The 25393-nt window shown below is 36.5% G+C and overlaps 1 protein-coding gene across 3 annotated transcripts in view; it reads left to right on the plus strand.

Annotated features, from left to right (window-relative positions):
* Positions 1-25393, plus strand: part of RNF13 (ring finger protein 13) — a 182064-nt gene that overhangs the window by 121837 nt on the left and 34834 nt on the right. For 2 of the 3 annotated variants that reach the window (XM_057546016.1, XM_007188123.3), the window contains exons 5-7: positions 1738-1825; positions 8214-8304; positions 13962-14067. In XM_057546016.1, the coding sequence (XP_057401999.1) occupies positions 1738-1825; positions 8214-8304; positions 13962-14067 (285 nt within the window). Of the gene's footprint in view, positions 1-1737; positions 1836-8213; positions 8305-13961; positions 14068-25393 lie in introns of all 3 variants that reach the window. The other variant, XM_028167971.2, reaches the window with a different exon arrangement.

Below are 25393 nucleotides of genomic sequence, written 5' to 3' on the forward strand. Positions count from 1 at the left end.
TTGTATAACAAACAAAATCCACCTAAAAATAAAACATGCACACATAGGCAAAAAATAGTAAACTTACTTTTTTGATTATTGACTTTTCTTTGCATGAGTGCAAAACATTCCTTGTAACAATTTTGTTGGCTGGTTGGTTTTCTTGCCGTTATTCCCAACATTAGAGCAGTAGGTCCTATGTTGGTGAACTATTTATGCTATTTTAATTCATTAAAAAAAAAACTGCCTTATTTTCTCTCTTGTGTTTGTAATGTTATAATATGAGCTATTAATTTAAGCACATATTTTGTACATTTTCTCATTCTAGTAATATGTAATGAGTGCCTGTTCTGTCAGGATATTATTTCGTAGGTTCTGTAGAGACTATAAAGATAAATAAAATATTAATTCTTTGAGGCACTGCAGATTCAGGGGTTTTTTGATGATAGGATAAAAATATCCTGATTAATGCACATTATTGTCTCTTTCAGAATTCCAGCTTTCATTTGTGAGGTAGTTGTAGAGAAGTCAGTGGTAATGTAGAAGAGAATTTTACTCTTACCTGATTGGGGTTGAATACATGAACCTCATTTTTCTTACTTAGCATTCAAATCCAGTCTGCTGAACACTTGGGCATTCCTTTTACTCTCAGGAACCCGACTTTTTGGGCTTTCCCTTACTCTTTGGAGCTTGACTCAGGTCTTATCTTTATTGAATTATGGTAGAATTTTGAATCATTATTATGCTGATAACTAAAACAGTGTTTCAAGAGTTTCTTACCGTATTAAGTATCCAGAATTATATCCAGAGTATTCAAAAGTATTTCAAGTATTCAAAACTATTTTATATATATATATATGTTTACATACCCAATTTTCATTTTATTTAACCAGTATGCAAATAATGATCTGATCCTTCATTTTTACCAAACAGTCCAAAGGAGTTAGGTCTGGGTTTATTTTTATTTAAAACAGATTGTTATTTTAAAAGTGAGGTGTGGTAACGTGTGGATACTTTTCAGATCTTTCATGTACGAAAATTCTTCCACACATCTAGCCATATTCTTATGGTGCGAAGCTTACTATTTTGGAGACTAGTTTTAGGAAAGATTATATAGCTAGTAGAACCAAAGTAAGCAACTTCAGGCTGGAGTTATTTTTAATTTTTTCAAAGCTTTAGAAAGGATTTTTAAAGAAAATCGTTGATGATCAAGCTAATAATGAGAATAGCTTTTATTTGATTCATTTCTAGGTATCAGGCATGGTATTAAGCATTTAAAAAATTATTTTACATATGTGAAAAATATTGTTGCCATTCTCATTTTAAAGTTGGGGAAACTGAGGATTAAGGAAGAAAAAGAATTTGCCCAAGTTTAATGCACTCGTAAGTAGCAGAGGTAGATTTGACTTCTCAAGGGCTCATGACTCAAGAGCTTGATCACAAGCCTCTACCTCTTTAGAGCCAGACAGGTTTATTGCTTTGGATCCTTTTGGTTTGGTAGCTTGTATCTCTGTCCTTTATTTGCCTCTCATTTCATTTAGTACCATGAGTGAAATCAAGATATCTAAAGAAGTCCTTGATAATCAATTAATAAAACACATTATGTTTCCAGAACACACTTGAGATCTGTTCTTGTATATATACATAATCTAGTTCTAGTTGTATGTTATGGGCTCATTGATTTATGTTTGCTGAAGTTGAGGGGCCTTATGACAAAGCACTTTCTTCCTCCTATCATGACTGTTTTCTGACTTGCAGGTTTTAAATGCACAGAGGGCAGGATACAAAGCAGCCATAGTTCACAATGTTGATTCTGATGACCTCATTAGCATGGGATCCAACGACAGTAAGTACAGGTATCACTTTTCTTCTCTCCTGTTTGACCAATCATTCAAAACTAAAACTTACCAGAATTTCTTTTCTTTCATTTTCTGTTTAAAAAGCAAAATTTCTTCTCCATCAGAAAGATAATTTCCAGTTTTTAATCCTCTTGGGATAATTTTGTTCACAATATAAGTGGAATTGACTTGTTCTTTTCTGAACAGTTTGTCGTTGTTGCTGTTGCTTTTTTAACCTATGTGTTTCATTTTAGAGGATGTATTGATATTATGGTAAAAAACCAAAGGAAAGCCAAAGCTTTAAATAGAGATAAGCATATTGAGTTAAGGATGCCATAGGAGAATTTTTGTGATTTATTTAGAGATTCACAACGTTAAATTTTAGGATATGCAGAAATACTAAGTAGCTACTGTATTCTTGTGGAATTTCAAAGCCACATACTTGTGCTCTCTTATGCCAGTTGGTTATTATTAGCCCCGTAACGTATATTGGCATGCCTGTAGCTTTCCATTCAAAATGGGAATGTCTTTCCTTATTCTTTACTAGAGAAAATGAACCAATTTTAATGAAATAACTGGCTTTAATCAGACTGATTTTTAAGCTGTATCCTTTCACTTAATTTAGTGAGAGTGTTAAAGGTGTCTTTTTTATGTTAATGAGACTACTTTTGGACTCCACCAAAGGATGGGGCTGGTTGCTAGGAGAACTAACCAGGTGATTAGAAGGTTGGAACTTTCAGTCACACCCCCTGACCTCAGGGGCCAGTGGTTTTAATCAGTCATGCCTATGTAATGAAGCCTCTGTAAAAACCTGAAAGGACAGGTTCAGAGAGCTTTTGGGTTGGTGGAAGCGTGGAGATGCTGGGAAAGTTGCACTCCTGGAGAGACCATGGAACCTCTGCACCCCTTCCTATATACCTTGCCCTATACATCTCTTTCATCTGGTTGTTCCTGAATTATATCCTTTTATAACAAACTGGTAGTCTAGTAAATAAAATGTTTCTTTGAGTTCTGTGAGCTGCTCTCGCAAATTAATTGAACCCATGGAGTAAGGGTTGTTGGAACCTCCAGTCCGTAGCTGGTGGGTGGGTCAGAAGCACAGGTAACAGCTTGGACTTGTGGCTGGTGTCTGAAGTGGGGGATGGGGATTCTTGTGAGACCGAACCCTAACCCTGTGGAATCTGATGCTATATCTCCAGGTAGACAATGTCAGAATTGAGTTGAGTTGTTTGATGGTGTGGGAAGATCCCCACACACATTGGCAATTGGGTTCAGAACCCAGAATACACTAAATAAATACACTGCCAACATTCAGGATTAAATATTTTGTTTTTGTTTTTCTTTTAGTATATAACAATAATACCTCTTGTTATTAAGTTGGATTGAGTCATATATGCAAGAAAGAGTTTTCAGCAAAGAGCAGACCTAAAGCTATGGACTGATATACTCCATTGGAATGTATTTAGGACTTTAAATAACTGCATCCTCAGTAGGAAATATTTTGGATTCCTTGACCAAAAAAATCTTTTTATAACATGAGACAGTATTTTTTGTTGTTGGTGAGTTGAACTCTTTTCCTTCTTACCCCTAATATAATCTGGGGCAAAATTACAATATATAAAAAGTAAAACTTAGCAATAAGTTCATTAATTAATTTCTTTATATTTTAAATTATTATTTTAATCTTCTAGCTGATTAAATCATAACTGTAGAATGCATGAAGTACCCTTAAGAGGTTCTAGCATTTCACAAAAGGTTTGATAACCACTGTTTAGGAATTAGAGGAATTGATGAAGGGATTTTACTTATCAAATAAACTAGTACTGTTTTACTACAGATTTGACACAGTTGTCTTCTCTTCCTTTAATCACCTCCCATTAAAAAAATATTATTATCCTACATAGTACCTCCCAGGCTAGTCACTTTTGTGACCTGTATACATTACTGGCAAAACGGAAAGTGTACACACTCTAAAAATAGGCCTGAATTCAAATGTGTGCTCCTATTTGTTTTGAATGTATAATTTTGAGCAAGTTACCTACTCTTTGTGTGTTTTGCTGAAGGCCTGGGCCTAGGTTTTAGCAACCCTCAAGACCTTCTCAAGGGTTCTGGGTTGAATAAAATGATTAGTATTTGTAAACTATTTACTCTTTTGACACGCTTTTAATAAAAAATTTGCAAGATGAAAGTGTCAGTTCCCCTTAACACCTGTTTTGTCTTTGTACTAAAACCTTTTTGTGATTATCATATCAGTTCCTAAGGAAAGTGTGCTAAATATTAGAAGTAGCACATAACCATATAATCCTGTTGTTGCTATGGAAATGTTCCGACTGAGTTATTATATTTCAGAGATTGTTCAGAATTTTGGTTCTTGACTTCATTGCTTGGATTACTTTCCATGACATTTCGCTCTGTCCTTGAGTGTATATGTGTTTGAACATTTCATATATCCAACACGTTGTAAAGATCTTTACCATTTTCATCTTTGCTGTTACTTGGTAGAGGAAAAGGAAGCACAGATTTATTAAAAGAAGCATGTATCTATCGCTCTTTTTAGGCTTAGATCATAGCCACATGTGTTCTCCTAAGAGCAGAGGTTCTAATATCTGGACCCAAAAGGAAGTTTTAAAGGCCTCTTGCCAACATTTCACACAGGAATGTATCTGTTTCTTATTTCATCTAGGACATAGAATGATAGATTAGCTCAGTGAGTCAATCACATTTGTCATCTTCAGGAGGCAGCAGAATGTGGTGGGAAAGAATACGAACTTCAAGACCAGGAAATGTGGGTTTATTCCAAGTTAGTTGATATATGAACTGACCTGTGCTGCTGGAAAAGTTACTAACCTTTCCAGGCCCTTTATTTTCGTCTGTGAAAGTGTGAATAATTTTAATTTTTATTTGACCTGACAAGGTTTTGAAGATCATATGAAAGAAGGTATATGAGAAAACCCATGCCATAGCAGAGTGGAAAGAGCCTACATTAGGAGTCTGAGCCTCAAGTTTGGGTCTAGGCTGTGCAAATTTCTAGCTGTGTAAATAGGGCAAGTTACCAGTATGGGTTTGTTTCTTCTCCTTTTTTCCTTGCTTTCTGCCTTCAACAAATATTTTTTGTCAGCCTACTCTGCATTAAGCACTCTCTTAGGCATCATGACTACAGCAGGAAATGATACAGTTTTAAGGCTTTGCTCATACTTTTCATTGAGGTAACAGAATGCAGTAGTTAAAGAGTATGGTTTCTGAGTATTGCCTTACAAGGTTTGAATCCCAGCTCCACCACTTACCAGCTATGTGACCTTGGGAACATTACCTAACATCTCTATGCCTCACTTTTCTGATATGTTAAATGGGGATGATAATAGTACTTAATTCACTGGTTTGTTGCTTATGACATATAAAACATCTAGAAGACTGCCTGGTTCTTAGTAATCATTTAATGGTTATTTAGCTGCTATTATTATTGCTGCAGTTATTATTATTGTTATTATTGCATTCTAGGGTGGGAGAGAGGAAATGAACACATAATCAAAGAGGTATGGTATATGTCAAGTAGTGGTAAGTGCTATGAAGAAAAACATGCCAGGTTAAAGGGATACGTAGTGACAGGGATGAGAGGAGAATGGCTATTTTAGATAGGGTGATCAGAGAAGGTTGCTATGAGGCTTTGACATTTGAGCATAGGTCTAAAGTGAGAGGCTGAGCCATGCAGATTTCTGGAGGAGGATATTCCGAGGAAAGGGAACATCAGGCAAATGCAAATGCTCAAAGATAAAGCATACTTGGTGTTTTCAAGGTGTGGCAGAAAATCACAGTGGCTGGAGTAGAGTGAACAAGGGAGAGAGAGAGCTGCAGGGGATGAAGTTGGAGAAGGAGCCAGGGGCTAGATCGTGTTGGGTCTTGCAGGACTTTGGAATTTGTTTTACATGGGTTTTAAGCAGAGGTGTGAGGTGATCTGACAGATTTTAAAGGATCACTTTGGTTGTTCTTTGGAGAATAGACTGAAGGTGAGAGATGGGCAAGAGTGCCAACTGAGAGGCCAGTTAGAACATGGGTGCAGCAGCCAGGCAAGAGGTGATGGCAGTTTGGAGTATTAGCGGTGACTGTGACGGGAAGTGATAGAATTGTGGATCTGTTTTGAGGTTGATAGGGTTTGATATAAGGAATAAAAAAGAAGGGGAGGAGACAAGGAGAACTCCAAGATGTTTAACTTGAGAAACTAGGTGAATAGTTAGTTACAGAGATGAGAAAGAGTAGAAGTAGAACTGATTAAGGGAAAAGAGATATTGAGGATTCCGTTTGAGAAACATTAAGGTTGAAACATCTGCTAGGCAGTCAAATGGAGAAACTGAACCGGCAGTTGGACGTATGCGTCTGGAGAGGTTAGGGCTGGCTGCTTAAATTATAATCTGTCTGTGATACGATAATACTACTTGGCACGCATACTTCACAGAGTTGTTTTGTGGATCAGAATTAAGATTTCGTGTTTTTAAAGTATTTTGTGAACTAAAACATTTGGTTTTGTTTTCAGTAGATAAATGATGTTGCAAAGTCTCCAGGATGGCTGTTCATATTTGTGTACGTCATTTCCCCCTTCTTAATCTTCTGACTAAAGTGAGGAGCTTTTACCATGTCATTAGATATCATAACTCAGGGAAGTTATGTTGCTCCCAATAATTCTAAGCCAGTAGTTACAAGCCAAAAATTCCTCCTCAAGTTTATCAGAGTATCTTCATGATAGAGTAAAGCATTTTACAAAGTGTATACAATTCCAAGTTTTAATTATCAAATAAATTAAAATTTAAACTGTTCTGTGAAAGAGAAAGATCTCTTATCATGACAGAAAATATCTCCCTAAAATATATATGGTTATATAACAGTACCTCTGTAGCTATTAAAAATTATGAGGTAGATATTTATTTATTGACATGACAGGATATCTGAGGTAGACCATTAAGTGGAAAAAGCCTATACTTTTTCCCATTATTATATGATCCCATTAATACAAAAATTTAAATATTTATTGATCTTAGTAATATAAAGATAGTGATTAAGTGTTCCTCTGCTAACCATTTTGGTTCCTTCCCTCTTAGGGTTTATATGATACGGGCATGTGTGTATGTGTGTGTGTGAGAGAGAGACAGAAAGAGAGAGAACGTACGGAATGAATGATTTTATTTGCATATATCCAAACAATCTGAAAATGAAAAAAAAAATGTACTCTACTAAGGATACCAAGATTTTAAAACTTTAAAACTTGTCTTTATAAGAATTAAAGAAAAATACATCAGTGGTTGCCGAGGTTGTGGTGAGGGTTGACTGTAAAGGGGCATGAGGGAATTTGGAGGGATGATAAAACATTTTTTATCTTGATTGTGGTGGTGCTCACATAATTGTATGCATTTGTCGAAACTTAAAGAACTGTTTATACTGCTTCAAATGAAAGCCTTGTCTTTGGGTGGGAAGGATTATGGCTGTGTGCTGTTCTTCTTTACTTGTATCCACCCCCCTCTTTTAAATAAATAATAAATATACATTTTTATAAGAAATGTAGAACAAAGTTGTTGTGAAACGTATAACCAAAGAAAACAAATGGACTTCCTCTAAAGCCAAATCTGTTAAAATAACTCGCAGTTAAAAATATGGCTGCTTTTTCTATAGGAAGAGTAAGATGATTGTTTTTATTTCTCATCTTGAGTACTGGGTAATTTTTGCAAAGTTCTTTTTTTGTTGGCATTTGATTTTGGTTTTTTAACATAGATATAAAAGTAAACTTTCGTAAGACACGAATCAAAACACAGTGCTTATCATGAACTCCAGGCTTAGGAGGAAGTAGAAATTTACCCAGCTTCCCTATCCTGTGCCCTTTCTGAACTGTCAGCCCTTCACTCTGTAAAGCCTTAGATGTGTGGTGTCATTTTTCAGACTGTTGTAAAGTGGTCTTTTCTTACATTCTTTGGCTTACACCTCTCATGGGAATCGGTATGTAAAAAAAAGCTTTGTTCACTTTTTCATTTAGGAATTAAGTTATGAATGGAAAAAACACTTTACATTTCTTCCTCTTCTTCCTTTTCTAATAGTTAATTATGTCTGTAGAGGAATAAATCAAATAAATCAAATGGAAATAATCAAAATAAGTATTATATTTCAATCTCAGGACTACTGAGGTAGTGCGGTAATGTTATATGCAAAATGTTAGCTTTTGTTTTTGTAAATGTAATAATGTTTCTCAGCCATTTTGATGGTGGTATAAATATGCAATCTGGAAAATCAAATAATAGACAATTCAAGTTGATTGTAATTATTTCCATTTGTATTTGCTGTTATTATGAAGAAGGTTAAGTTGATTTTACACTAAGTATGGCCTTTGAAGAATAATTTTATTATTGTTTTATACAGTTGAGGTACTAAAGAAAATTGACATTCCATCTGTCTTTATTGGTGAATCATCAGCTAATTCCCTGAAAGATGAATTCACATATGAAAAAGGGTAAGTAATGGGTGTAAGAAATAATCATGTAACTTAAAATTACTCTCTTTATTAGGGTAGAATTATATAAGATTAGTTGTAATCAAAGTTCTGTTTTAGAATGTACTCTATCGTGCTAAATGATATCTTCTTAAGTCATGATTTTAAGACTTACTGTATTGTACTGTTTGTTCTGTGTATGATTGCATATTGCAAATACATTTATGCTAGAGAGATTAAGCCACCCATGTTACTAAAAAGATAAAAAAAAACTTTCCCTTTTATAGTTTAATCAAACCATTGGTATTTAGAAGCAATGTGATTTGCTTTTTTTTTTTTTTTCCGGCTGTGTTGGGTCGTAGCTGCAGCACGCGGGACCTTTCATTGGGGCGTGTGGGCTCTGTAGTTGCAGCACGTGGCCTTATTTGCCCCGCAGCATGTGGGATCTTAGTTCCCGACCAGGGATCGAACCCGCGTCTGTCCCCTGCATTGGAAGGCAGATTGTTAACCACTGGACCACCAGGGAAGTCCCTGATTTACATTTATATGATACTTTTCATTAAGACATGTTTGTATTTTATTAAAAAGAAATGTTATTTTATAAACAAAGAATCCAAAACACAGTGTGTTAAGTGACTAACTTTTACAAACACAGGAAGTTTGTTTTCAAGTGTAAAAAGTTTGATTTGGAATTAGAAACTTCTTATGGAATTTCTCCCCAAAATCTCATTACCATGGTAACAAATTGACTGAAACTAACTTAAGGCACAGCTGTCTTATCTTATATAGAAATAGTGCAATTAAATTAACACTTCAGAGCTTCTTCCGTGAAACAGCTCCCCAAAACATAGTGGACAGGAACAGCCTTTTGACTAAGAGGAACAATAACAACAGTATTAATAATAAAAGCAGTAGTATTTATTGAGGAATTAGCAAGTGCCAGGCACTCATGAAACAAGGCCTTTACATTTATAATTCTCACAACAACCCTCTAGATGTTATTATTATCTCTTACTATCTACATTTGCCAAAAGAGGAAACTGGCACAATGAAATGCAATTCTAATTATTTAGGGGGGAAAAAAATCCAGGAATATTTGAGTTTGGATATGAATAAAAAAAAGAGAGGGAAGGATTTTTTGTTTATTATTTTTGTCATTTTCCCTATACAGTTTTGATATTTAAAATACTGTTCACGTATTCTGTGCTCAGAACATTTTTATTAAGTTAGGGAATATAATTTTGGATGTTGTATTAAAAATAGTTAGGCAAGATGCTATTTTGTCAGCCATATTTATGTAGTTAATGGGGGGTGGAGAACTACTACTTGCTTTTACCTCAGTATTATTGCTTCATTTAGAAAAAGTCTGTATATTTTAATATGTATTTTAAAGAGTCTTGTTTTGTTTTTAATGGTAAAGTCATATCTTTTTACATTAAAAAAGTAATACATACCTGCTGGTAAAATGTGGAAAAATTCAGAAATATAAAGCATTTAAACAAAAGTCCCTATGATGCTGTTCTCTAACAACAGCTACTGTTTTTTAAAAAGCTTTTAATTTTTTTCCGCATGTTTGAATGCTGACATTAATTAGGGATAATGTGCTCGTAAAATAGTACCATACAATACTTAGTATTTTGTAACATACTTTATTTACTTAATATTTAGACCCTTCCCGTGTTAATGCAAGGCCACAGAATCCCTTATCCCAACTCTTGGGGACAGATGTAACATGGAATTGTAACATTTTCAGATTTTTAAAAGTTACGTAACATCCAAATAGGATTTGAGGCAGCATCCCATAACCACATTACATATATATCTGCAATAAATGTATGAGTATCTTATCATGTCAGTTAGGTTCAGGTTGACTAGCAAATGAATTGCAAACATTACTTTTTAAAGCTTTTTAGGTTTCAGAATTGTGCTTAAGGGATTGTGGACCTGTGCATACTGATTTGCCTCATCCATCTGCTGGCTGGCTGGCTGGTCGGTCTGCCTGCCTGCCTATCTACCTACCCATTAATTTATTCTACTGTTTAAAAGTAGGGAGGTGAGTATAATGAATCTGATCCTTCAGTTTCAGAATTATCAACTCATGGCCAATTTTGTTTGGACTGTCCGCTCTGAAGCGCCACCCGCCACTTTTCTTCCCCACACCATGATTATTTTAAAGCAAGTACTATATATCCTATCATCTCAACTGTAAATATCTCAGAATATATCACTAGAAGATAGGTTATATATAAAAAATATAATGATATTATCATTATTTTACCTTTTTTTTTTGAAGTAAACATTAATTCAATATCAACCCATATTTCAGTCTTTAGATTTGTTTCTGAGCAAATCAGGGCATGTGATCACCCTATTTTTAATCCATACACTTGCTATGCCTCTTTTGTTTTTCCTAGTCATTTATTTATTGAAGCAACAGGGTCATTTGTCCTGTACAGTTTTTACCACAGTCCAGACTTTCCTGACTGCATCCTTGGTGTATTGCCTAGAGTATTCCTTTGTTACTTATTTTCCCTGTAAATTGCTCATTAGACCTAGAGGTTTGTTCAAATTCAAGTGTGCTTGGAGGGCCAGGAGGATAGGTGAGGCAAGAGTAATTTATGTGTGTTATTATGTATTTCCATCAGGAGACATAATATTTGGTTCTCTCTTTGCGAGGGCAGCAATCATTAATGATCATTGTCTAGATCCATTAGTTCTTTAGGAGTTGCAAGTAATCTAATTTTATAATTCCTTCTTCATTTATTAGCTGAAATACTTCTATAAAGAGGACTCACACCTTATCAATTATTTGATTACCTTGATGTACAGTCTGTTTAGGAAAGATAGGATAAACATTTGATTCTTTCCCTTTATTTACTGTTTTTAAAATGATTTGGTTTTCTAGCATCTGCCAAATATGATTGAATATATATATTTAAAGTATTTTTTTTGAATTTTTGAATTTTATTTATTTTTTTATACAGCAGGTTCTTATTAGTTATCCATTTTATACATATTAGTGTATATATGTCAATCCCAATCTCCCAATTCATGATGGGGGTTGGATAACAAAACAGACAAGGCAAGACCTCCTGTGTCAACAGAGGGGTTGGGAAATTAGAGATTACTGTTACTGTTAGATTATTATTCAAGTTAGAGTTTAGGCCTAACACCTGGTTTGAAAGTAGCCTGGGAACTCATGCAAAGGAGAATGAGACACTATTTCCTAGGTTGCTTAAGACTCTGCTTCAGTGATGGAGTCTTAGCTGCAGAGCACATGGAAATTACTATATTGAGAGGTGGACATGGAGGTAGTATGGGAAGATTCTTACTAAAAGCTGTTTAAATATCTCCTCCTTCAAATACAGATTGATCTGGGCTTAGGACAGGGATGAGTCTGCAGCCTCAGTTGTGGGAACCTGGGCAGAGGGAATAGAAATAAAGCTGGGGGACTGATATTCTGTTGTAGTTCTCCATCCTATATCATTGCCATCACCACCTTCACCATTAGCAATTTGGTTAAGAAAACGCAGTAAACTATAAGCTATCTCGTTTATATAGCCGGCTATATCTCAAACCATTTTAGTTTACTGTCAAGATATATTGTGAAGATCTTTAAAGGGTCTACAGTTGGTAGACGGCTCTAAAATATCTTAAAAGCTCAGTGTCAGTATCTCTATCTATATATAGTTTAATCTGGCTTCTAAACCCTAACAGTTAATTTATAGCAGTTTGATGGAAGTAGTTAGGGAGTTTGCAGAGGATCAGCATCTCATTGAAAGGCTCTTCTACTTAAAAGTGGCACCATTTGCTACTGTATCTCAGCCGTGGCCCTGGGGCAGTTTCAGAGGGTTTGTACCAAGAACAGGGACATTGTTTACAGAGCTGGCCTCATGCTGGAAGAGATGGTATCAAATAGAGGAGCCCAGGCTTGCTTTTCTCTTTTTTATACTGATGATGTATCAGTCACTTCAGTATTTTATATTAAGTTACAAAAATGCATATAAATCTTTTGTCATTCTGCTGGAAAGTGAAGTAAAAAGCTACTTTTAGCAATCTTAGCAGTTTTTGGAAAATATTTAAATTATTGGGGGAAATTCCTGGTATTATCTTTTTTGTTCTTCTTTTTGTTAAAGACTGATAGAGCTCTTTGGATGTGAATAAAATTGTTAATAGCATGAAGACTTAAAAATCGCTTGGGAATAGAAATAATTTGTTTTCATGTTATTTTTCTTGAGTACTAGGGCATCCTAAGCATTTCTACATGGGCGAAGGAGTCAACCTGTTTTCATTTCCTTTTACGTTGAGAATTTTTGTTTTGCATTTAACCCTTGTGTTACGAAGTACCTGGAGTCACTACTTAAAAAACCAGCCAGCAGTGGGTAACAAAGTAGTGTTGCTGGCACCGTACTAGTTGAGTAGCACAGGAATATTATGGAGAAATCAGTCATCTCACTGACCATTATACAGACCCTTCCCTAGTCTGAGGGTATTTTCTATTGCAGGATTTTGCTGCCATGTAAAATTTGCTCACGCAACACAGATAGTGTGCTTATTCTGTTCCGTTTCATTTCATGAGTCCCAGTGAATTTTTATAATAGCAGTATTGTATGTTAATAACCATATAATGGGGGCTTCCCTGGTGGCGCAGTGGTTGAGAATCTGCCTGCTAATGCAGGGGACACGGGTTCGAGCCCTGGTCTGGGAAGATCCCACATGCCACGGAGCAACTAGGCCCGTGAGCCACAACTACTGAGCCTGCGCGTCTGGAGCCTGTGCTTCGCAACAGGAGAGGCTGCGATAGTGAGAGGCCCGCGCACCGCGATGAAGAGTGGCCCCCGCTTGCCACAACTAGAGAAAGCCCTAGCACAGAAACGAAGACCCAGCATAGCGATCAATCAATCAATCAATAAAAAAAATAAATAAATCTTAAAAAAAAAAAACCATATAACGTATTAACCATGGTTAGTAACAGAGGAGAATAAATCCTGTGGTACTCTCTACCCCCCTGTCCCCACGCGCAACATACACTTTTTTGTAGCGTTTTTTTTTTTTTTTTCATTCAAGCTGTGGAGAAGGTTGAGAAGAGAGAAGCTACAACTCCTGTGAATTCTGTTGCCGGTTCTTTCATTCCATATCTCACAGATGAATGTGGAGTACAGGGGTTATATCTGTTGTACTTGGTACAACAAGCTCATGTGAAGCATAAAGGGAACGGGGAGTATATTTTCAACAGTGGCTCCAGAGATTTTTTTCATGGGAGGAATTTATGAACAGTGATTTGGTTGGGGACGGGGTTATGCTGCCTGAAGCACTGCCATTTTTTAAATGCTGATTTTGCATGTAAAATATGCTAACTTTTACCCAGGTTACTAAATTCAGTAAATACGTGTTTCCAGGATGGACACAGTAAGTATTGATTGGCTGATTTCCTCTACCCAGTCTAAAAGTTACTTTTAATTATATAGGCAAATTATTTTGGCCGGTATGTAAAATTGACTTAACATTGGAAAAAGCATCCCTTAAATTATTAGAAATCATATGTTAGAAAATGAGATGTGTCTAGTGGATTGAATTGTAATGTCTAAATGCCTTTTAAAAATATTTTTGTTTTCAATTAATATCATAATTTGGCAACTTTTAATACTTCCCAACTATTAATTTTTCTTTTCTTCCAGGGGCCACATTATCTTAGTTCCAGAATTTAGCCTTCCTCTGGAATACTACTTAATCCCCTTCCTTATCATAGTGGGCATCTGTCTCATCTTGATAGTCATTTTCATGGTAGGTAAAATAATTTTAAATACTTTTTAAAAAATAGTATGAATGGCTCTAAAACACACTGTATTGAGTGAGAGAAGCCTTACATAAAAGAGTACGTATTGTATGAGTCCATTTATATGACCGGTTCTGGAAAAGGCAAAGACAATCTGGGTAGAAAAAAAATCAAAACAGTGATTGCTTCTGGGGGGCTAGAGAGGGATGGGGAATTTACTCAGAAGGGTATAAGGGAATTTCCTGGGGAGTGAGAGTCACGTTCTGTATCTTGAGAGACGTTTGGGTTGCGCAATGTCCGAATCACCAAATTCATACTTAAATTTTGTGCATTTCATTGTATGTAAGTTTTACATAAAGAGAAAAAAAGAACTAATAAAAAAATGCTAAACTCTAAGTAATGAGTTTATATGCTGAAGTATTTGAGGAGAAGTATACTGATATCTGCAGCTTACTTTGAAATGCATTGTAAAAAATAAAGAGAAAAAGATGTATTGATGGGTAGATAGTGGGATTCTCTTAGGGTTTATAGAAGAGGTTTCTAGAGGCTACATGGTGTGTGATATCAAAACAAATTGAATGCAGAAGCAGATATGAGAATCTCTCTGTATTCTATTAAGATAGATATTAAAAGAGATTTACAAAGATATAAAACAATCCCATTATTGTCTCTAACCTTTTTATTTTTCATAAAGAGTATTTATATTAACATCCAGTGAGTTTATTATTGTATTGAATTCATAGATTAAAGATTAAACACTGTCTTTGAAATATTCAGTCTTCCTATGATGTTGTGGTCTTTCTTTTAATTTATTTTGGTCTTTCATATACATCAGTTTAATAATTTTTTTCTGTAAACATTTTGCATGTATTTTGTTAGACCTTTTTGGAATTTCATTTTCTAATTGGTTATTACTAGGGTATAAGAACATTGTTGATTTTTTAAAATAAACTTTTAATTTTGGAATAATGTTAAGATTTACAGAAAAATTGCAAAGAAGAGAGTTCCTGTACATTCCTTACCTAGTTGCCCCCATTGTTAACATTTTACTTTACCATGATACATTTGTCAAAACTAAGAAACTGACAGTGGTAACATTACTATTACTAAATTCCAGACTGGATAGATTTTACGTTTTTCCATTAATGTTTTCTTTCTGTTCCAGGACCCAGTCCAGGTTACCACATTGTTTTAAACTATCATGTATTCCCAGTCTCCTCTGATCTCTGAACAGTTTCTTAATCTATCCTTGTTTTTTATGACCTTGACAGCCTTGAAGAGTCTTGGCCAGGTATCCTGTAGAATGTCCCTTAATCTGATATTTTTCTTACGATTAGACTGGGTTGGTTATAGGTTTTTAAAAAGAGTTGGTTATAGGTTTTTAAAAAGTGCCCTTCTCATCCTGACATGCCAGGGGGTACATGATATTTGCATGACATCACTGATGATGATAACCTTCATCCCTTGGTTTAAATAATGTTTGCCAGGTTTTTCCACTATAAAGTTAATATTTTTTCTTTTTCTCTATTCTATTCTTCCTTTGGAAGTGAGGCACTAAGTGTAGCCTGTCCTAAAAGTGGGGAGGGGCAGGAATTAAGCTCCACTTCCTGGAAGTAAGGAAGTATCTACATTTATTATTTAGAATTCTTTTGTAAGGAAGATTTGTCTCTTCTTGGCATTTATTTGTTCAGTCATTTATTTATATTAGTTTGTACTCTGTATATTTATTTTATACTTTGGGTAATAATCCAATACTACATTATTTTTGCTGTTTAAATTGTTTGAGCTTTGGCGATTGGGAGCTCTGCAGGCTGGGTCTTGGGTCCCTTTGATTTAACCCATCCTTTTGTTTTGTAAGTACTTCTTTAGTGTTTGGTACTATAAGAAACTCCAGGCTCATTGTTTATTTTTCTGCCCCAGCCCTGGAATCAGATATTTCTCCAAGGAGCTCTGCTTTTTTTAATCGAAGAGTAGTATTTAGAGACCAACATTTGGACACTGGACATTATTGATTTTTATATATTAATCTTATCTCTGCAAACTTACTGAATTCTCCTATTCTGGTAATTTGAATTTGTTGATTCTCCTGGGTTTTCAGTGTAGAAGCAAGGATGGAAAATTAGAACAACAAACAACAAACAAAAAGTACCCTTGGCAAATTAGAAGTAAATACCCTTAAGCCAATAAAGATTAATGACTAAAAACTTAAAATGAACATCATTAAATAGTGAATTATTAGAAGCCTTCCCATGAAAGTCAGGAACAAAAAACAAAGGATGCCTGTTGTACCTCCTGTGTAACGTTGTGCTATATTTTCTGGTAAAATAAGAAAAAATGTTATAAGGATTAGAAATAAACTAAATTTTTATTTGCCTTTTTTCTTTTAAAATAATGAATGGGTGCTGCATTATATGTCTTTTTTTCTATCTGTTGTAATAATCATTGTTTTTTCTTTTACTCTATTGTTACGTTGGATTACATGAATTTGTTTTGTAAATTCTAAAAATCCTTGTATTTTGGGTATAAACTCTCTTTGATTATGATATATAAATTTTGTCTTTGCATTTTGGGTTATTCAAATTTCTCTAATATGATCTGCCAGTTTTACACTTGGACATAGGTGCAAAAATCCTAAATAAAATAATTAGCAATCTGAATGTCCAGGTAAGGGGAAAATTTTAGTTTTATGGGGCTAGAATAATCTTGACATCAAAACTAGACAATCCCTTGAGCACTGTTGGTAGGAATGTTAAATGGAGCAGTCACTATAGAAAACAGTATAGCAACTCTTCAAAAAAGTTAAACATAAATTTATCATATGATCTGACAATTCCACTTCTGGGTATATACCCAAAAGAATTGAAAGCAGGGAGTCAGATATTTGTACGCTTATGTTCATAACAGCATTATTTTCAATAAGCCAAAGGTAGAAGCAACCCAATTGTCCATTGATGGATGAGTAGATAAACAAAATGTGGCATATACATGCAATGGAATATTATTCAGCATTAAAAAGGAAGGGAATTCTGACAGATGCTACAACATGGATGAATCTTGAAGACATTATGCTAAGTGAAATAAACCAGTCACAAAAGGACAAATACTGTATGAGTCTATTTATATGTGGTACCTAGAGTAGTCAGATTGAGACAGAAAGTAGAATGGTGGTTGCCAGGGGCTGTGGAGAGGGGAGAATGGGGAATTACTGTTTAATGCGTACAGAGTTTCAGTTTGGGGACATGGAAAGAGTTTGGTGGATGGATGGTGGTGATGGTAGCACAACAACGTGAATGTACTTACTGCCACATACCTGTGTACTTAAAAATGGTTAAATAGTAAATTTTATGTTATGAATATTTTACCGCAGTTTAAAATAATTAGACAAGATGAAGCTAGCCCCATAAAAAAACTAAAGCTTTCTTTTATTTTCTACTATCGAAAATAGTTATTTTAAATAAAATTGGGATTATTGTTTACTTGAATTTTTGGTGAAGATTGCCTGTAAAATCATCTAGATCTGCTGATCTTTTTCATAATTACTTGGACGTACAAATGCTTGTCTACTTCATCATACTAAATTACATTTCTAAGAAATTGTCTATTTTGTCTGTTTTCAAGTATTGTATAAAGTGATTTATAATATTTATATAGTCAAATAACAGAGAGAATTCCTACTATATGTGGGATGAGTTCTATTTATTCATATCCATCCATGCCTTGCACAATGTGGTCAGAAGTTTATCTTGAGGAACCAAGATGGCGGACTAAAAGGACGTGTTCTCCCTCTTGCGAGAACACCAGAATCACAACTAGGTGCTGGACAATCATCGACAGGAAGACACTGGAACTCACCAAAAAATATACCCCACATCCAAAGACAAGGAGAAGCCACAATAAGACGGTAGGAGGGGCGCAATCACAGTAAAATCAAATCCCCTAACTGCTGGGTGGGTGACTCACAGACTGCAGAGCACTTATACCACAGAAGTCCACCCACTGGAGTGAAGGTTCTGAGCCCCCCGTCAGGCTTCCCAACCTGGGGGTCCGGAAACGGGAGGAGGAATTCCTAGAGAATCAGATTTTGAAGCCTAGTGGGATTTGATTGCAGGACTTCGACAGGTCTGGGGGAAAAAGAGGATCCACTCTTGGAGGGCACATACAAAGTAGTGTGTGCATCGGGACCGAGGGGAAGCAGCAGTGACCCCAGGGGAGACTGAACCAGACCTACCTGCTAGTGTTGGAGGGTCGCCTGCAGAGGCACGGGGTGGCTGTGGCTCACCATTGGGACAAGGACACTGGCAGCAGAAGTTCTGGGAAGTACTCCTTGGCGTGAGCCCTCCCAGAGCCTGTCATTAGCCCCACCAAAGAGCCCAGGTAGGCTCCAGTGTTGGGTTGCCTCAGGCCAAACGACCAACAGGGAGGGAAGCCAGCCCCACCCATCAGCAGTCAAGCAGATTAAAGTTTTACTGAGCTCTGCCCACCAGAGCAAACCTCAACTCTATGCACCACAAGTCCCTCCCATCAGGAAACTTACACAAGCCTCTCTCTTAGATAGCCTCATCCACCAGAGGGCAGACAGCAGAAGCAAGAAGAAATACAATCTTGCAGTCTGTGGAACAAAAACCACATTCACAGAAAGATAGACAAGATGAAAAGGCAGAGGGCTATGTACCAGATGAAGGAACAAGATAAAACCCCAGAAAAACAACTAAATGAAGTGGAGATAGGCAACGTTCCAGAAAAAGAATTCAGAATAATGATAGTGAAGATGATCCAGGGCCTGGGAAAAAGAATGGAGGCAAAGATTGAGAATATGCAAGAAATGTTTAACAAAGACCTAGAAGAATTAAAGAACAAACAAACAGATGAACAATACAATAACTGAAATGAAAACTACACTAGAAGGAATCAATAGCAGAATAACTGAGGCAGAAGAACAGATAAGTGACCTGGAAGACAGAATGGTAGAATTCACTGCTGTGGAACAGACTAAAGAAAAAAGAATGAAAAGAAATGAAGACAGCCTAAGAGACCTCTGGGACAACATTAAACGCAACAACATTCGCATTATAGGGATCCCAGAAGGAGAAGAGAGAGAGAAAGCACCCGAGAAAATATTTGAAGAGATTATAGTTGAAAACTTCCCTAACATGGGAAAGGAAATAGCCACCCAAGTCCAGGGAGCGCAACTAGTCCCATACAGGATAAACCGAAGGAGAAACACACCGAGACACACAGTAATCAAATTGGCAAAAAGTAAAGGCAAAGAAAAATTATTGAAAGCAGCAAGGGAAAAACGACAAATAACATACAAGGGAACTCCCATAAGGTTAACAGCTGATTTCTCAGCAGAAACTCTACAAGCCAGAAGGGAGTGGCATGATATACTTAAAGTGATGAAAGGGAAGAACCTACAACCAAGATTACTGTACCCGGCAAGGGTCTCATTCAGATTCGATGGAGAAATCAAAAGCATTACAGACAAGCAAAAGCTAAGAGAATTCAGCACCACCAAACCAGCTCTACAACAAATGCTAAAGGAACTTCTCTAAGTCGGAAACACAAGAGAAGAAAAGGACCTACAAAAACAAACCCAAAACAATTAAGAAAATGGTCATAGGAACACACATATCGATAATTACCTTAAACGTGAATGGATTAAATGCTCCAACCAAAAGACACAGGCTTGCTGACTGGATACAAAAACAAGACCCATATATATGCTGTCTACAAGAGACCCACTTCAGACCTAGGGACACATACAGACTGAAAGTGAGGGGATGGAAAAAGATATTCCATGCAAATGGAAATCAAAAGAAAGCTGGAGTAGCAGTACTCATATCAGATAAAATAGACTTTAAAGAATGTTACAAGAGACAAGGAAGGATACTACATAATGATCAAGGGATCAATCCAAGAAAAAGATATAACAATTATAAATATATATGCACCCAACATAGGAGGACCTCAGTACGTAAGGCAACTGCTAGCAGCTCTAAAAGAGGAAATCGACAGTAACACAATAATACTGGGGGACTTTAACACCTCACTTACACCAATGGACAGATCATCCAAAATGAAAATAAATAAGGAAACAGAAGCTTTAAATGACACAATAGACCAGATAGATTTGATATTTATAGAACATTCCATCCAAAAAGAGCAGATTACACTTTCTTCTCAAGTGCACACGGAACATTCTCCAGGGTAGATCACATGTTGGGTCATAAATCAAGCCTCAGTAAATTTAAGAAAATTGAAATCATATCAAGCATCTTTTCTGACCACAACGCTATGAGATTACAAATGAATTACAGGGAAAAAAACGTAAAAAACACAAGGACATGGAGGCTAAACAATATGTTACTGAATAACCAAGAGATCACTGAGGAAATCAAATAGGAAACGAAAAAATACCTGGGGACAAATGACAATGAAAACACGACGATCCAAAACCTATGGAATGCAGCAAAAGCAGTTCTCAGAGGGAAGTGTACAGCTACACAAGCCTACCTCAGGAAACAAGAAAAGTCTCAAACAATCTAACCTTACACCTAAAGGAACTAGAGAAAGAAGAACAAACAAAACCCAAATTTAGCAGAAGGAAAGAAATCATAAAGATCAGAGCAGAAATAAATGAAATAGAAACAAAGAAAACAATAGCAAAGATCAATAAAACTAAAAGCTGGTTCTTTGAGACAGTAAACAAAATTAATAAACCATTAGCCAGACTCATCAAGAAAAAGAGGGAGAGGACTTAAATCAATAAAATTAGAAATGAAAAAGGAGAAGTTACAACAGACACCGCAGAAATACAGAGCATCCTAAGAGACTACTACAAGCAATTCTATGCCAATAAAATGGACAACCTGGAAGAAATGGACAAATTCTTAGAAAGGCATAACCTTCCAAGACTGAACCAGGAAGAAATAGAAAATAGGAACAGACCGATCACAAGTAATGAAATTGAAACTGTGATTAAAAATCTTCCAACAGGGCTTCTCTGGTGGTGCAGTGGTTGAGAGTCCGCCTGCCGGTGCAGGGGACACGGGTTCGAGCCCTGGTCTGGGAGGATCCCACATGCCGCGGAGCAATTGGGCCCGTGAGCCACAATTACTGAGCCTGCGTGTCTGGAGCCTGTGCTCCGCAGCGGGAGAGGCCGCGATAGTGAGAGGCCCGCGCACCGCGATGAAGAGTGGCCCCCACTTGCCACGGCTGGAGAAAGCCCTCGCGCAGAAATGAAGACCCAACACAGCCAAAAATAAATAAATAAATTAAAAAAAAAATCTTCCAACAAACAAAAGTCCAGGACCAGATGGCTTCACAGGTGAATTCTATCAAACATTTAGAAAAGAGCTAACAGGGCTTCCCTGGTGGCGCAGTGGTTGAGAATCTGCCTGCTAATGCAGGGGACACGGGTTCGAGCCCTGGTCTGGGAAGATCCCACATGCCACGGAGCAGCTGGGCCCGTGAGCCACAGTTGCTGAGCCTGCGCGTCTGGAGCCTGTGCCCCGCGACGGGAGGGGCCGCGATAGAGAAAGGCCCGCGCACCGCGATGAAGAGCGGTCCCCGCACCGCGATGAAGAGTGGCCCCCGCTTGCCGCAACTGGAGAAAGCCCTCGCACGAACCGAAGACCCAACACAGCCAAAAATAAATAAATAAATAAATAAATAAATAAGAAAATCCTTAAAAAAAAAAAAAAAAAAAAGAGCTAACACCCATCCTTCTCAAACTCTTCCAAAAAATTGCAGAGGAAGGAGCACTCCCAAACTCATTCTATGAGTCCACCATCACCCTGATACCAAAACCAGACAAAGACACTACAAAAAAGAAAATTACAGACCAATATCACTGATGAATATAGATGCAAAAATCCTCAACAAAATACTAGCTAGCAGAATCCTACAACACATTAAAAGGATCATACACCATGATCAAGTGGGATTTATCCCAGGGATGCAAGGATTCTTCAGTATATGCAAATCAATCAATGTGATACACCATATTAACAAACTGAAGAATAAAAACCATATGATCATCTCAATAGATGCAGAAAAAGCTTTTGACAAAGTTCAACACCCATTTATGATAAAAACTCTCTAGAAAGTGGGCATAGAGGGAACCTACCTCAACATGATAAAGGCCTTATACGACAAACCCACAGCAAACATCATTCTCAGTGGTGAAAAACTGAAAGCATTTCCTGTAAGATCAGGAACAAGACAAGGATGTCCACTCTCACTGCTATTATTCAACATAGTTTTGGAAGTCCTAGTTATGGCAATCAGAGAAGAAAAAGAAATAAAAGGAATACAAATTGGAAAAGAAGAAGTAAAACTGTCACTTTTTGCAGATGACATGATACTATACATAGAGAATCCTAAGGATGCCACCAGAAAACTACTAGAGCTAATCAATGAATTTGGTAAAGTTGCAGGCTACAAAACTAATGCACAGAAATCTCTTGCATTCCTATGCACTAATGATGAAAAATTTGAAAGAGAAATTAAGGAAACACTCCTATTTATCATTGCAACAAAAAGAATAAAATACCTAGGGATAAACCTACCTAGGGAGACAAAAGACCTGTGTGCAGAAAACTATAAGACACTGATGAAAGAAATTAAAGATGATACCAACAGATAGAGAGATATACCATGTTCTTGGATTGGAAGAATCAATATTGTGAAAGTGACTATACTACCCAAAGCAATCTACAGATTCAGTGCAATCCCTATCAAATTACCAATGGCATTTTTTAAGGAACTAGGACGAATCATCTTAAAATTTGTATGGAGACAGAAAAGACCCCGAATAGCCAAAGCAGTCTTGAGGGAAAAAAACAGAGCTGGAGGAATCAGACTCCCTGACTTCAGACTATACTACAAAGCTGCAGTAATCAAGACAATATGGTACTGGCACAAAAACAGAAACATAGATCAATGGAACAAGATAGAAAGCCCAGAGATAAACCTACGCACCTATGGTCAACTAATCTGTGACAGGAGACAAGGGTATACAATGGAGAAAAGACAGTCTCTTCAATAAGTGGTGCTGGGAAAACTGGACTGCTACATGTAAAAGCATGAAATTAGAACACTCCCTAACACCATACACAAAAATAAACTCAAAATGGATTTGAGACCTAAATGTAAGACCAGACACTGTAAAACTCTTAGAGGAAAACATAGGAAGAACACTCTTTGACATAAATCACAGCAAGATCTTTTTTGATCCACCTCCTAGAGTAATGGAAATAAAAACAAAGATAAACAAATGGGACCTAATGAAACTTCAAAGCTTTTGCACAGCAAAGGAAACCATAAACAAGACGAAAAGACAACCCTCAGAGTGGGAGAAAATATTTGCAAACGAACCAACGGACAAAGGATTAATCTCCAAAATATTTAAACAGCTCATGCAGCTCAATATTAAAGAAGCAAACAACCCAATCCAACAATGGGCAGAAGAGCTAAGTAGACATTTCTCCAAAGAAGACATACAGATGGCCAAGAAGCACATGAAAAGCTGCTCAACATCACTAATTATTAGAGAAATGCAAATCAAAACTACGGTGAGGTATCATCTCACACTAGTTAGAATGGGCATCATCAGAAAATCTACAAACAAGAAATGCTGGAGAGCATGTGGAGAAAAGGGAACCGTCTTGCACTGTTGGTGGGAATGTAAATTGATACAGCCACTATGTAGAACAGTGTGGAGGTTTCTTAACAAACTGAAAATAGAATTACCATATGATCCAGCAGTCCCACTACTGGGCATATACCCAGAGAAAACCATAATTCAAAAAGACACATGCACCCCAATGTTCATTGCAGCACTATTTACAGTAGCCGGGTCATGGAAGCAACCTAAATGTCCATCGACAGATGAATGGATAAAGAAGATGAGGTACATATATACAATGGAATATTATTCAGCCATAAAAAGGAACGAAATTGAGTCATTTGTAGAGATGTGGATGGATCTAGAGACTGTCATACAGAGTGAAGTAAGTCAGAAAGAGAAAAACAAATATCGTATATTAACGCATATATGTGGAACCTAGAAAAATGGTACAGATGAACCGGTTTGCAGGGCAGAGGTTGAGCCACAGATGTAGAGAACAAATGTATGGACACCAAGGGGGGAAAGCCACCGGGGGGTGGGGATGGTGGTGTGATGAATTGGGCAATTGGGATTGACATGTATACACTGATGTGTATAAAATTGATGACTAATAACATGCTGTATAAAAATAAAATAAAATAAAATTCAAAAACTCAAAAAAAGAGTTTGTCTTTCAGAGAAGTGGACTTTGAGATTTTCTTTTTTTTCTTTCATTCAACAAATATTTATTCTGCACCTCTGAACCTAGGCACTTCTCTAGGGTGTGAAGTTTCCTCAGTGAACAAAATAGGTAAAAATACCTGATGTCAAGTATTTTACATTCCAGTGGGACTTATATTCTAATGTATTTACTCTCCTTTTTAATTTATCTCATGAATTTCTGCTCTAGGCAGTATTATTTTCTTTCCTCTACTTGTTTTGGACACGTTGCTTTTCTTTTTCTAGCTTGATCAGCTAAATACTTATTCATTTTTCTTTATAGTATATGCCTTTAGGTTATAAATTTCTCTTTAACAATCACTTTAGCTGTATGTAACTCATTACTTTTGATAAGGAATATTTTTATTTTAATTTGGTTTAAATTGAGAAAAGTTTTTTCACTGTTATGTGGGATATTTCTTTACCACTTTTGATGTATCCATCCATGTGAATGGGAAACTCAGTTACTAATACTCCTAGCCCTTCCCTACTCTTCTACTCATTTGGTCTTAGGAGAGATGAAGTACCTTATCTGTGTGGTACATTTGGGAAGAATAAATTAGGGCATGCTTGGCTCAGCTTCATCTTTCTCTTGAGGTGAACCTGTCTTCAGCTCCTCCAGGACTGGTTCTGCAGTTCTAGGGGAGGGTGAGGGAAAGGCCTACTCCATTCCTGATTGTCTTTGTCTATATCTGGGTGGGTAAGGCAGTCTAATTCAGTGGTTAAGGAGAAGGTTCTATTTCTTTCTTCACCGAGTTAGGTGCTCCACCTGCTTCCATCTGCCAGTTCATGATCTTATTTTCAAGTTATGTAGAATCCAGGTGGTGAAGAGACATGGTAATTGTGGTTAAATTTTGTAAACATTCCCCACCATATGTGTGAAAAGAATTGTGGGGTCCAAAGTTTTATATATGTCTGTTAGTTTGAGCTTGGGTATTTGTCTTGTCCAGTCTTTTTTTCTTTCTTTCTTTCTTTCTTTTTTATTATTTTAAAGACAGTTTTAT

Source organism: Balaenoptera acutorostrata, chromosome 4, assembly GCF_949987535.1.
Source record: "Balaenoptera acutorostrata chromosome 4, mBalAcu1.1, whole genome shotgun sequence".
NCBI classification, from domain to species: domain Eukaryota; kingdom Metazoa; phylum Chordata; class Mammalia; order Artiodactyla; family Balaenopteridae; genus Balaenoptera; species Balaenoptera acutorostrata.